General features: G+C 40.3%; 1 protein-coding gene across 1 annotated transcript in view; it reads left to right on the top strand.

The window, feature by feature from the left end:
- Positions 1-14,440, top strand: part of LOC128366865 (furin-like protease kpc-1) — a 162,238-nt gene that overhangs the window by 90,612 nt on the left and 57,186 nt on the right. Inside the window, 6 exon segments of the mRNA XM_053327632.1 lie at positions 4,079-4,116; positions 4,910-4,989; positions 6,687-6,775; positions 9,966-10,138; positions 11,392-11,607; positions 12,246-12,349. Of these exon segments, the coding sequence (XP_053183607.1) occupies positions 4,079-4,116; positions 4,910-4,989; positions 6,687-6,775; positions 9,966-10,138; positions 11,392-11,607; positions 12,246-12,349 (700 nt within the window).

The following is a 14,440-nucleotide window of genomic DNA, read 5'->3' as shown; positions in this document are numbered from 1 at the left end:
AAGCAGAGGCAGCCCCTTTGACTCTCGCTGAGGTTTTTTTTTTGTACAGTAAGAGCTAAGCTTCGCAGCAACAACCAGCCAGTGGGGTTTGGGGGGGTGGGAGGGTGGGGAAGGGGCCCAGGTGTAGTCGGAGGCCTCCTCTGAAGTGATGTCGACTCATTTTCTCAGCGGCAGCTCAGGCACGACTCGCCGTCGGCTCAAAATGGCCTCCGACACATCTCTGTGTCTGATTTGTGTGTGTGTTTGACCCTGAGGACCGGCGTGAATGCTGCGGGAGCAAGGAGATAGAGTGCAGCTGCTGCCGCTGAATGCTGACACACATGCAGAGCAGCAACACACACTCGCACAATCACAATCTAGACTGGGTCAGCCAGGTTCAAAGCATTTGTATTCATGGAAGGTTTTGCATTGGCTCCACCACCTACAGCGTTCCATCTAACTGTGGGACGTGGCTCTCTACTTTCACACTCAGAAGACCTTGGACTGTGTTGGAGTGTGTTTACGGCTGTATTTATGGCAGTACGGTGCTACCTGAGTGAGTGCACCTGGCTGAATGCATTTTTCCACTCCGATCATCCTTGTAAATATTTGAAGGTGCAGCGCTTTGATGCTCAAACTGACCCTCATGACACACCAGATCAGATGTGCTCGTGTTTGTGCACTTGTCAATCCAGATATCAATCACACACACACACACACACACACACACACACACACACACACACACACACACACACACACACACACACACACACACACACACACTCTAACAAGCTGTAGAGATGTTCTTCTAGTTGGCAGAGACATTACACAGTACCGTACATGTGTATTATCAAGGTGATTACCAACACACCTAACATCATCATTGTTACTCACTATTACGAGTGTGACACATAGTCAGAAGGTGGGTTGGGTGCAGATTTAACAATTCCAGTCATCCTTCCTCTCCCTCTGCTTTCTCTTTAGTTAGTCTTCTTTCTTCCATCCTTTGCTCACTTGTTACTTCCCTCCTGAGCAGCTTGACATTAATTCCCAAAGATGTCTCCATCGCAACCTTGCAGAAATGACAGTGTCACCTTTTTAAACACTGACGTGACTGTGATGGTCTTTGTGTGAGGGTCTGACTGCTCACACACACACACACACACACACACACACACACACACACACACAAATGAACATGCATGAATGAGACTGGAGATATGCTTGCTTTATAACCACACATTCGTGTAGACAATGGAATTGTTGAAGTAGTTGTTTATGTGCTTTGCATGTTACTGGAGGATCCCACTAGAGGGCTCACCACAGAACAGAGGGATATAAATAGAATATAATCTATATATAGATATGACTGATGTAAACAATAAACACTCAAAGAGGTTACAGTCTTGGTCTTGTTTCTATTATTTCTATCTAGCTATCTAGCTCTATTCTGACAAGCATATTTGTCACTGTGCAGCAACAATGACACGTTGCACAGATGCTTGTAGTTGTGAACTGAGTCTATTAACTTGTCTTCAAAACTTTCTGCCATTGTTGTAGCTGCTGACATGCATACTGACCCTGGACCCTTTCACATTCCCACTACTTTTCATGTGCATATTGCATTCTGTGAAGGCATAGCATTCATTTTTGAGGTTGTGTACAACCAATGCCTCAAACAGAGGCAGGATTCTTCAGGCAACCATTATGCACACATAGTTAAAAGCAAGTATATCTCTGGTTTTAGCATCTTTCTTATAATTGAGTCAGAACAAAGATGAACTCTTAGAAAAGCAGGCTGCTTTGCTTTTTGCAAAAAGCATTTCTTTTCACGTAACAGCAGTCATCCACTGATTTTATAACTCCATTTATTTATTAAATAGACACATACTAAAAAGTCAATTCTAACAGGACATTTTGTCTTATATTCATGATTTAAATTTTGTCTTTAAACACTTGAACATTTTTCCCAAATTGGTATGTTAATGAGATGTCATATTTAGTCACAGGCATCTATTAGACAAATGTGATTGATTGATTAATTGATTAGTACTTTTAATGACAAAACATACTTGGAGTGTATTGGTGGTGCAGGAGTAAAGTTCCCATCCCAGCTCGGTTGTGCATACATAAGCAGGCCTACATGACCATGCCTACATGACCATGTAGAGGAGTTAGGAGGTTTATTGATTTGTTTCATTTGCTGATTTTGTAGTTGTTGTTCCTGTTTGCTCTCCTGCTGAGGCTTATATCTGACTGGTGAGACAAAGCAAGAACATACATGTAATCATCTATAAATGATGCAGAAACTTACGATAAGTTTGAAACCTTATTGCGTAGGAGGAAGTGTGTCTGCGTTAAAGAAAATACAAAGCGGTGGAGGAGGAGAGAATAAAGCATCAGTGTTTATGCAGAGGATGAAACACGCTGACCCGGTGTGGCATGGCACAGCATGGCACAGCATGGCACAGCATGGCAAGCTCCAATGAGGCTTCACCCACCCAGGGCTCCATCCTGCCTAAGCTCAACACAATCAGGCCTAGACGGTGAAACCGACTGCAGGTTACCATGACAACCCGGAGGCACTGCCTGCATGGGACAAAGGCTGGCAGGTCCCGTGTGTGTGTGTGTGTGTGTGTCTGTGTCTGTGATTGAGAGAGAGCGAGTGAGTGATGTGTGGCAGAGCAGGCGTGGCCCTCCCGGGGCCCTCATTCGTTTGTCTCTCGCTGAGACCACAGGAGCCCTGATGCAGCAGAGATGGAGGAGGAGGTGGTGGTGGTGGAGGTTGGGGTGAGGAGAAGGAGAGGAGCGAGGAGGGGGGCCAGTGAAAGAAAGGGAACCAAAAGCAGAGGACTGGAGAGTGAGGGAAAGAATAAGAAATCAAAAAAGAGCGACGGAGAAAAATCGTAAATCTTGGGGACTACAGATTACTTTGTCCCATTTGTTCATTCATTTATCCATCAGTCATGTGCAATACATCATACGCCAAAGCTTTGGTCTTGACAAAACACACTACTACTCTGGCAAATTAATTACTCCAATTAGGAGGCCACTCAAAATCCAAAGTTTTAATAAGCTGTCTACCACACTGCAAGTTCAAATGACATGAAACAGCAGCACTCTCATGACTATGCAGCTCCAAAAAATTGAAACAATGAGCACACACATTTACTGCACCAAAACCATTAAAAGTGGGGGATTGATCATTTAAACTTCTTTGTCACAAGCATCAAATGTCTCACGGTTCCTCCCTCCCTAAATGTGGTGGCAATTTAACATGTCGGTCTCATGTCTGAATAAGTGCCCGAATACATTTACCCAAAAGTTACAACAGCAATCTCACAAGGTTTTAACATTCCTGTAACACTTTCAACATGGTGCAAGTCTGAACTGAGTGCTGTCAGAGAAATACAATGCACATCTTGTTGGTTTTATTAGCAGCATGCTATAGATGTTTGAAGAAAATGAAATCAGTTTATTGACCATGAAACACTGCAAATGATCTCATTTCTTATCAATCTATAAACATTTTTCCTCTCTTAGTGCGTAAACAAAAGAAAGGTAGAAAAAGCCCAGTAAAAATCCAACCAGCTCTCTCCCCAGTATGTTTTCAGTTTCCATTCAACAGCATTGATGATTAAATGTATATCCTTATATAAACCTTGTGAGGAAACAGTAATTAAAGACCCAACTAAAAGAGCAACATAAAAGACTGTAAAAGCAGTTTCAACTCTGTTTCACCTGTGACCACACCGATGGATGCTGTTCATGAGAAAAATAACTTACTACCCATCAGTGATGAAGCCAGTGCAAGAACAGAGAGTCTCTTCTATTTTCATATCACTCTCCAGCTCACCACTGCTCTCTCTCCCTGTCTTCTGTCTGCTCTCTCTTGCACTTGATTGGCTCATCCTATAAATGTCCCCTCATGTCTGAATAAAGCTATAAAGAATATTTACGTAATGGGCATCCACTGTATGTCTGTATTTCAGGAAACCATTACTTTAACGCCTTGATAAAGGCAGCAATGTCATGCATGCACTGTCTATGTAATCTTAATTTTTACTAAAGTATATGTTGTTGTTGTTATTTTCAGGTATTGATCACACTAACAAGGACCTGAAGAAAAACTTTGTGAGTATTCTTTAATGTCTATTTGATCCTTGAACAATAACTGATCTCCATCAAATCTAATTAAAGCTCCAGTTACCTCCATCTCAGTTACAGTTAAGAAGCTTCATGTAATACGCATATTTTTTACTCCATTGTCTTTTTCCTGTAGTATATCCTTCCATGAGTGCTATTTGACTGCACAAATACTCACTTTTCATTGGACAGAAATCTATGCATTGACTTTCTCTTAAACTTCTCTATTACCTAAAACCTATGACAATAAAACTTTAATTTACTGATAAAGCTGTTTCATTCTGTCAGGCTAGTGTTACACTGGCTAGCTATAAAACATATGTGGAGTGGCAGTGTTGTTTGCTGCTGCCTTGTCATTTATAATCCTATAGGCAGTTTGAAGCCGGCAGGCCAACTTGTACTTTGTCAGAGCAGATTGTCTGGCATGGATAAGCCTGGCTAGAAAGAGAGAGAGATACATAATTGCTCTTGTACATTTTGCTGCCAAGACATCCTCCTCCCCGTCATGCATATATACACTGGCAAACAAGTCATTCAAACATGTTCTCATTTATGAGGCGCACACATAAACCACACACTAGCACAGATACAGTCACGGGCATCTCCTCAGTGACAGTGATTGCCGTCAGTCAGAGGAAATATGTTGACAGACTAATTCAAGTGGCCATATCAAAAGTTTTTCATTGGATACATTCATTTCCTGACGTGTCATTCTTATATGTAATGTTGAGAGTTACGTTGTCTTACACCGCGCTTCATTTGTTCTCTGTCTGTCATACAGGAGGCCCGCGCCAGTTCTGACCTGTGTGCTTCACACGGTCTGTCTCATGATCCCATGCCTGTCAGAGATGAAGAGAACAGGTAATGACTGATGTTTGGTTGTTTTCTTAGGGAGACTCAATCAAATGACGTTTTGCTCAAGCCCTCCTTCCAACAGTGACCATTCATACTGTATCTTAGCAACCATAGCTAGGCAGAGCAGGTTTGTCAAGTTTTGGATTTGTACACATGCCGATACAACATGTATGAGACTGTAGAGCGTCTCTAGTTAGTTAGTTAGTTTGTTATTGTCAACATTGTGGAAAATGGTTAAGAGCAATACAGAGCAATGGTGAGAACTAACAGCAAGGACACAAACAATAAGATTTAAAATATATACATACAGTAAAAAAAAATCTAAATAAATATAAAGGTGGCATTGAAGATGACAATATGTTCATCATTATAGGTTCTTCAAGGAATTAGCTTTTCAAAAACTTTAAGCACAAGAGCAGAGGGGCAAGGAATGGATTAAACACTGTTCTTCATGCTCTGATATAACCTGTTATCGTTAGCATGACCAGCTAACTAGCTTTCTGCCCACGCACAGTAGTAACATAATGAATTGTTACTTTTGAGGCCAAGGTGCATTAATTAGCAGCTGCCTACATCTTGTGAGGTTACAACAAAACGTGTTCATAATAGCATGCCCACTGAGTAGTATTTCTTCACATGTGGAAGCTAGTTCGTCCATAGCTGTGTTAGCAGCTCTGCTCTGCTCTTTAGTGGCTGTGGAGAAGTTAACATTCCTGCAAACCATGAGCAAAATGGAGACAGCATTGTGTTCACTCAACACATCAATTAGTCCTTATCTTAAAAGCTCTCTTAAAAATAGAGCAGAAATGAACCTCTGTCTCATTTGTCCAAGTATGTAAACTAAGTAACCAAACATGGTTATTTTAGAATGAAATAAGGATAACCGTAAAACATTCAAAAGTGTTTCAACCAACTCACAGAGTTAATGTTAGCTTGATAAGCTAGCTACGGCTGATAAGATCTGCTAGAGACAATAATTTTAGCAGGCAACAATGGGAAAGCTGCTTTTGTCTGAAATCACTGTCCATTGTTCATAAAATTACAATGAATGTAAGTGATGAATCTGCCACCTTTATTATTGAAAACTGTATATGTGTTGTGTGAGAAAGGAAAGCCTGACAGGTGTAGCAACAGTAATTAAGCAGGCTAGGACTTGGCACACTGGCAATATGCCCACGGACAGATGTTGCCCTCACACAAGGTGATATCACAATACTTTGTCATGGTAAAAAAAAATTAAAGGAGATGTTGAAAATGTACCGTATGTAATAATGATAATAATAACAATGATAATAATAATGCATTTTTTAAAGGCGCCTTTGAAAGCACTCAAGGACACCTTACAAGGCACATATAACACAACAACAGTACATCAAACAATATAAATCAGGTAACATTTAGTGCAAAGATAAAGAATAAATATACACTATGATATGTCAGGTGTCAAGCTAATGAATATTACGTGTGGAAATTAGCATGGTTTCTTTGATTTTAGTTGCATTTTTCCTGCAGCTTAGTATTTGTCTTTAGTATTCTGTGCCAATCTTAAGATCAGTAAGTACATCATTGTCTGTCCTGGCTTATTCTGGGATGTGCTCAAGTAAACACATCCAAAAAAAAAAAAAAAAAAGAAGAAGAAAAAACTCATCTCTGCATATTTACTCTCAGTATGTGGCTAACATCCTATTCCACCTGTGTTTCAGTCACGGTACCCGGTGTGCTGGGGAAGTTGCCATGGAGGCCAACAACTCCTACTGCGGTGTGGGCATTGCCTTCAATGCCAGGATCGGAGGTGAGCAAAACAATACAGCCTTATAGAGAAGGTGGGAGGCAGTGCATCGTGGGTGTACTGCAGTGGCCAGGATTATGACATGGCATGAGAAAGAAGCCTTTCCAGAAACACTTGTTCTAGTCCAGTAATATTTTTCTCATAGACTAGGCAGCATTTTACGACAATGTAATGAAATAGCAGAAAAATCACTCATTTACATGTCTGTACAGTGAAAAAAGCAACTGTGATGTGGAGAGTAAATGCCTGAATGGGAAGGAGGTGTATTTTGTTTGTGAGGTAGAGTTGTTACTTTCCCCTTCTGAATCAAAGCAAAGGGCTTAAATCAATAGATATATCAGACCTGCTTTAACTTTATAGGGCCTCATTTTACCTCCAGAAAATTGAGAAAAACGCATTTAATGATTTCAAACTCAAATTTATTGCCCCCACACTCTGCAGCGATTAGTGTTCCAAAAACACAAAACATTTCACACACAGTGCAGTTATTTTTTATGTTGAATCATTTTTAAGTGGAAACAACAGCATTTCACAACTCAGTATGACATCGCAAATTATGGTTTATCTAAATGCCGTTGTCATATTTGGTTTGGACAGAAGTGGGAATTTCATGGTTTGTTAGCTGTAAGCAGTCTTTCATTGCAGTTTGCTGCTAGAAATGGCCTCATCAATAGTTTTCATTGAAATATATACAATTATTTTGAAAAAAGAAGACTGTGATTGTATATAATTTATAGCTATTCACATGCAGCTATTGTGCAGTTTGTGTGTTTGGCTTAGTGTTTGTGTGAATATGACAGAATACACAGTGACTGGCTGCTACTGAGCCATGCTGACCCTATTTAACAGCTCATTTTTAGTGGGAGCTTCAGTAATGGCTTTTTTAGTGTTGGTTGTAACATTGGCGAGGGATGAATGAACCGAATGCACATGATAGCCCATTTTCTGTTGCAAAATCAAAGATTTTTTATAGGATACACTAAGAGTGCTATAAAGCACCGGTTAATGAGGAGTACATGATGTGTTTGTAGAAGAACATTTTCCACTGCACTCAAAGATTTGCACGTCTCAAAAACCAATACATTCAGACAGAGGCGCCATCAGCATGAAACATGGATGTTGAGAAGAGAAATCCCTTGGCTGAACCCTGACATTTGAACCCTGCTCTGTGATATTTAACCTTTGACCCTCCCTCATTCGTCAGAGGCTGATGAGAAGGGGGGATATACACGAGACAAGACCAGGAATCTCTTATCACTGTTAAGTCTTAATTTCACCTTTCTGAGTCTATTTTATCTCAACTCATAAACAGAATCTGGCACGTAGGAGATGAAGGGGCAAGACCCAAATGAAAGATGCATGTTGAACCACTGGGTGCTGTTGAGACCTATGCTCACTTTCTGACAACCAGGAATAACTAAGCATAGTTTTCTGCCTCTGGGTTTGCTTCTGCTTTGGAAATTTACTCGAAAATTCTCAGTGCATTTATGTAGCCTTGTTAGATTTGATTTAGTTTTTGAATGTATGGAGGAACGTCAACAGAAAGAAGGCAAATTAATGTAGATAAATCAGCTTGAATTGATGTAGCCTACACTGCTTTTTCCCACAAATGGTAACATGATGCACTATATACAAGACAATCAGAAAAAGGTAAAAAATTCACACAAAATAACCAATTCAGAAGTAGAGCAGGTCTAGACAGTACTATTTAGATCCACCATACAAACTATATTTTGATATATTCTGTTGGGAGGCTTTAAACTTCTATCAACCACAAGTGAGACAGGTGTGATAGTGTAATGAAGGGCACAGTTTAATCCATTTTGTTGAGTTTTAATCAGTGCCAGCAGACATGTAGAAAACACAGTACAGTAGCTAAGACCAACAGCTGGGGAGCTCATTGATCATAATGGGCGAGTGTCAGCTTTAGCAAAGACTTGAATTCATTAACTCATTTTGGAACCGGCTAATCTATCTAGCAATTTTCTGCCAGTCATCTAGGGCCTGGTCACATTAATTGATTAATTGTTTTACTAGAAATAATTGTTATATACAGGTGGGAAGTACAGTACTGACAAAAATGTGATAACAATGTCAGTAAGTTCATGTGCTTAATAAATGATTGTAGTCCTTTTTCTCCTTACTGGTTTTTTAAAGTCTTTTTTGATTATAATTTTGCAGCTGGGTGGGTGTGGTACTAGCTTGGGCTGAGCTAGCTAAGTTAAGTAGTCTTACAGTACATATTTTTACTGCTGGTCATATAGAGGCATACAGTAAGGTTGTAGAAACACTCAACTGTGGAATGAACTAGCTTCTGTCCCTTTTGCGATTGATTCCTTTTGATTAATCTTTCAAGAAAGCCTCAAGCACCTTTTCATACATGCTTCTTTTTAGACTTTTTTTGGAGTGCCTTTAAAAGCAGAATCAGACAAAAACAGTCCAGTGTCTCTGCAGCTACACTGCAGTACTCTCACTCGGTTACAAGTGTTACAGTCAACTGGAGTGTTAATCTTACCACTCTGGGCTCCTAACTATTACATTTCTATTGTTGAAGCAAGACTGTTTGCTGCTTGGTCAATGCAACAAGAGCATGGACCTGTGCCAAGTGCTAAATGAACTGTTGAACCAACATTTACTCTGTATAAACCACCAAAAGCACTACTGGGAAGAAATGTAAGAAATTATTGTGCAAGTTTATGTTACTGACATCAATTTCATGTACGTTCTCACAATAAAACTAACTTTAAGTTTAAATGAACCTGGATTCATTTCAGCAGCCAGCAATTGAGCAAATCCAGAGGATTAAAAATATAGCAAGTGAGCAAAGAGTCAGATGCTGAAGGAATTCATGCAGTGAGAAGAAAGAAGCAGACACAGAAACAGAAACAGTGAGAAAACAAGAGGAGACAGACACAGACAAGACAGAAATAACACACAAAGACAGACACATGAGAAACAGGCAGAGAAAAGAACACCAGGAACAGAGTCTAATATAGGCCTGCTATAAGTGTGCTAACAATGTATCTGTGATTTATAGCACAACTTTCTGTACATAGAATATCAAATTAACTTTAAGAGATTGAAACAGAATCTTTTTCAGAACCTTTCCAACATAATGTTGGAGTGTGCATATTCATTTTTCCACCAGCTTCCCTCTGAACTGTGATCTCTCTGACCTTTTCAATCCTTCCAGGTATCCGCTTGTTGTACGGCACTGTCACTGATGCCATGGAGGCCACAGCTCTGACCTTCAACACACACTTCATCGACATCTACGTCTGCAGTTGGGGCCCACGGGACGACGGGTCCTCGATGGACGGGCCGCACACCCTGACAGAGCAAGCCCTTCGGCTAGGAACTCACAAGGCAAGGCTTTCATCTCTGAGTTCACACTGCTGTCTGTCAGATGTAAAGCAGACGTTCTCACTGTCAGTAGAGCAAAGATTGGAAGGACACAATGTTAAGAGTTGGGATTCTAAAGCCAGATTTAAATTCCCATTTCTTTATTTTTCATTGGCTTACAAAATGTACGTTCATGACAAGTGGTCCATTAGAGGAGGATTTAAGCTTCTATATTGGTCCATTTTCATTTTGCCACAGGAACTTGACTCAGAAACTAATTCTAAAACTAGGCTAAATGTTCCTGTTGCGCATTCCAGTTTTCCAAGAACCAAGAACATCAGGCAAATGAGTCCAATAACAGATTAAAATTGCCTGTGCACAGGTTGTAAAAGACATTTAGCACTGAAAAAGTATAACCGCAGGAGCAGGATGATCTAAATTTAAGCTTGGAGATTCCGTTCTGGGAACACATTTATGATAAAATATTCTAAACTCATTCTCAATTTACTTGCTTTTTTTTCAGAGATTGCATCCCTATCCCACAGCTTTCATTGGCTGAAGAAGAAGGCAGTGGGATAGGGTCACAGATCTAAATTTAGAACTCAGTTCCTGCCATGGAAATGCAGGTTAGGTTCCTAAAATGGATCCACAGCTCCCATAGCGGAAACAATTGACTAATGGTTCATATTAATTACATAGTTTAAATAAAACCTGTCTGTTCCTCACCTTTATTCCTATATATGGGCCTGAATTGCAATTGCATACTGTAAGTTACCATACATACCATCTGACCATGCAAATGTATTCATTTCTTGTTTATTGCTTTTGTGATGTATGATTTGTGGCGTTGTGGGTTTTTTCGGTTTTGGATTTGTTTATTGCACTTATAAATCTAAAGAGAGAAAGAATTGACATAAAATGAAATTAGTCATGCGATTTTTATTCAATCTAAAATGTTTTCAAATTTTCTCTCCGTCACCTCATACCACCATGTGCAGAAAATGTTTTTCTCACTGCATAAAATAATTAAACATGACCATCATTAGCTGATTTAAAAGACTAACAGCAACGTGCCCAATACTTTAATGAATTCCTCAACGTTCACAAATTCCATTTTCAGTTCCATCACTTTCGCCCCCTGATGTAAATAGATATCATTCATTTCTACAACATGTCATATTTGAAATGATCCTCTGACCGCTAGATGGAAACATTCTTTATGAAATCCACTTTCCACTTGTTCTTTCACCCTGACGTTCCTCTGTTTGTGTCTTCAGGGCCGAGGTGGGAAGGGCAGCATCTTTGTGTGGGCGTCAGGTAATGGTGGAATGCAGAATGATCATTGCGGCGCAGATGGTTATGTTAACTCCATCTACAACATTGCCATCGGCGCTGTCACTCAGACTGGGAAGCCCGCCTACTTCGGTGAGCCCTGCCCAGGGGTGATGGCCGTCACGCTGACAGGGGCCAGCGTGGGAAGCCCACTACCTCTGGTTAGTGTGTGCGCTCTGCCTAATACATCTAACAACAGTGTTTATCATTAATGAGTGTGTATATCTGTGTGTGTGTGCCAGCAGCCCTGCTCTTTGGCTCCTGTGAGCTGTGAGAAGCCTGTTAAAGAGCAGCCACTGGTGTGATATTTATAGAGGCCTGCCAAATGACCTAGGTGACTGCTGGGCACGCACACACAGACACGCAGGAGCAAACGAGTGTTAATTGGAGGTAGAGCGTGGCTGTAGTGGCTGAGAAAGAGAGAGGAAGAAGCCAAGGTGTTGATGGCGGAGGTAACAGTGAAAAAAGAGACTCACTGCTAACTCTACAGAAACAGAAAGAGCAGTTTTATTAGTGTGATATCACCTTTGTCTGCTGGGTTGCCTGCCCCCTTTTCCATCTCACATTAGGAGGTGGTCAGACCAGACACAAGCTGTTTTTTTTAATGATCATCACTGGAAAATAGTGTTGATACTTTCTTTTTTTTAATGACAGAAAAATCAGCAGCTTTTGTAGGAACTCCTCAGGCTTGATTTTTTCGTTCTTTTTCAAAAAAAATCCTCACAGTTTACCAGCACTAGCATAATGATGTGATTTCTACAAATGTACATGTTGTAACATGTTCCATTGATCTCTGCAGATCACTGTGACCAATATCGACAATGGCTGCATCCAACACTTTCCAGGAACATCCAGCGCTGCTCCAATCGCTGCAGGGATTCTGGCTCTTGTCTTAGAGGTTAAGTAAGTGTCTAGTTAATGTGAGTCTCTGATTAGCTTTGCGATTATCAATAATCTTGTGTATAAAATGTCAGAAAATAATAATATCCATCATCGTTTCTTAAAGCCAAAGTTGACGTTTTCAAGTTTGTGTTTTGGTCCATGTAACAGTCCAAAACCCAAAGAGAGCACCTATGATTTCCATTTTAGCTGATAAATTAATATGATTGGTATTGACTGAAAATATATGTTTTAGTCAGTCAATTCTTTAGGTCAGCACAAAATCAGGCTGTTCTTTTTTTTAATACTAATGTTTCACATGATTTTTTAAATTTACATTAAAATTCTGCACCTTACACCTAAGAGCTTTTTCTTCCCTTGTCTCTCCTGCACGTTTCCCACTCTCTCTATTTGTTTTTTAGTCCCTCCTTTGATGTAGATCATCTCTCTCTCCCCTACCCTTTTCTTTCTGTCTCTGTCTAAATCTGCAAATAAATCTCTTCGCTCTTTTCTTCCTCTCCCTCCTTTGTCTCATCTGCTACTTCCTATATCTCCCAAGCCCCCTTTTTCTTCATCCCTCTTAACTCGCCAGCTGTCGGTGTGGCCTCGGGCCTGGTGTTTTGTGGTGGTATCAGCGGCGTCTACGCCTCCTTCATGTTATGGATGGTACTAGAGGCCGGCTTTACTGCTCCAGCTGTCATGCCACAGCGTCTCAGTCTCAGTCGCTTGGCTGTAAAATGGAGCGCAGGTCCCCTGGGCGAGTCGACACCCAGGACATTACTGTTAAAGGCTTTGTCGTGACCCGCTGCTACTGACTAAACTATATATCACCTCTCTCACTCACATCGGCAGCATTCTGCTCACGTCTTTATGGAGCTGGGTTCTCTCTCTCTGTCTGTATATCTTTCTGGGTCTCTCTCTCTCTCGTTCGCTGTTTCTCACACTTGCTCATTCTGTGTCTCACTCTTTCTCCCCACATTTCACAGAAACACACACAAACACACACACACACACACACACACACACACACACACACACACACACACACACAAACAAAGCGACATTCTGCCATACATACATTCTCTAACATTCAAACCTGGAGTTTTTTTCAATCTCCATTCATCAGAAAGAAACAACCTGCTTCATACATCACATCCACAAGAACCTATGTATTTCTATGTGCAGGCATCAGAGTACTTTTAATATTTACACTATCTTTGTATTTTTAATCATTTTTAATTAAATGTTCAATTCTCTGAGACAACATTCAGACCATCACACCACAAAAATGTGAAGGCATCTCAGATCACCAGATGTGATAAAAACAAATAATGTGTTATAATCTGCTTATACAGTAGCACTGTATAATTCTAGTTACAAGCACTCAAACATTCATAATGCTCAATCATTTTACAAATATCATAATACTACTAATAATTACTGATCACTCAACATCTTTTTTGCAAGAAGCATAGTGTCTTATAATTCTTATAGTTGTAATATGTTATAATCATTTTATAATGCCTTGTCATAATGCTTTTTAACGTGATTAATAGTGACTCTAAGTGGTCAATGGGTGTGTTAAGTAAAGTGAGAAAAATATCATGAAATCAATGTGTAAAGGGAGGGTTCCTACACCAGGTCTCGAACCCCAGTCCACCGTACCACATACGGCTACTTTAACCAATCAGCCAAAGATTGAAGCCATTGGCTTAGGGCCAGCGTGCCCAGTCATGCGTGGTTGTTACTCTCTTGAGGGCACAGGCCAGCAATGTGACGCCATGAAAGAACAACAGACAAAACACTGTAAAATTAATTTATTTGTTAACGGGTCATAACAGAAATTGAGTACTCCAATTTGACACAACTTTTTCATTCTCTCACCACACAAGTGCTTCAACTCAGTGCTCCCCAGCGCCCTGCCAGCACTTTGCTGCCAGAGAGAAACGCTGTATGAGTGCAAGCCCTTACCAAGGCTGACACTTACCAAGGTTTGCATCTTTTTTAAGGAGTCAATTTTTTAAATCATTTACATAAAAGTAAAATTTTCAGCTACAGGTAAAGTAGAATTGTAAATTGTACAGTGTTGGAAACCAATAATCTTTGTAAACTTGG

The sequence above is a fragment of the Scomber japonicus genome, chromosome 10 (assembly GCF_027409825.1).
Source record: "Scomber japonicus isolate fScoJap1 chromosome 10, fScoJap1.pri, whole genome shotgun sequence".
Lineage (NCBI taxonomy): Eukaryota > Metazoa > Chordata > Actinopteri > Scombriformes > Scombridae > Scomber > Scomber japonicus.
This window is presented reverse-complemented; position numbering and strand designations above follow the sequence as displayed.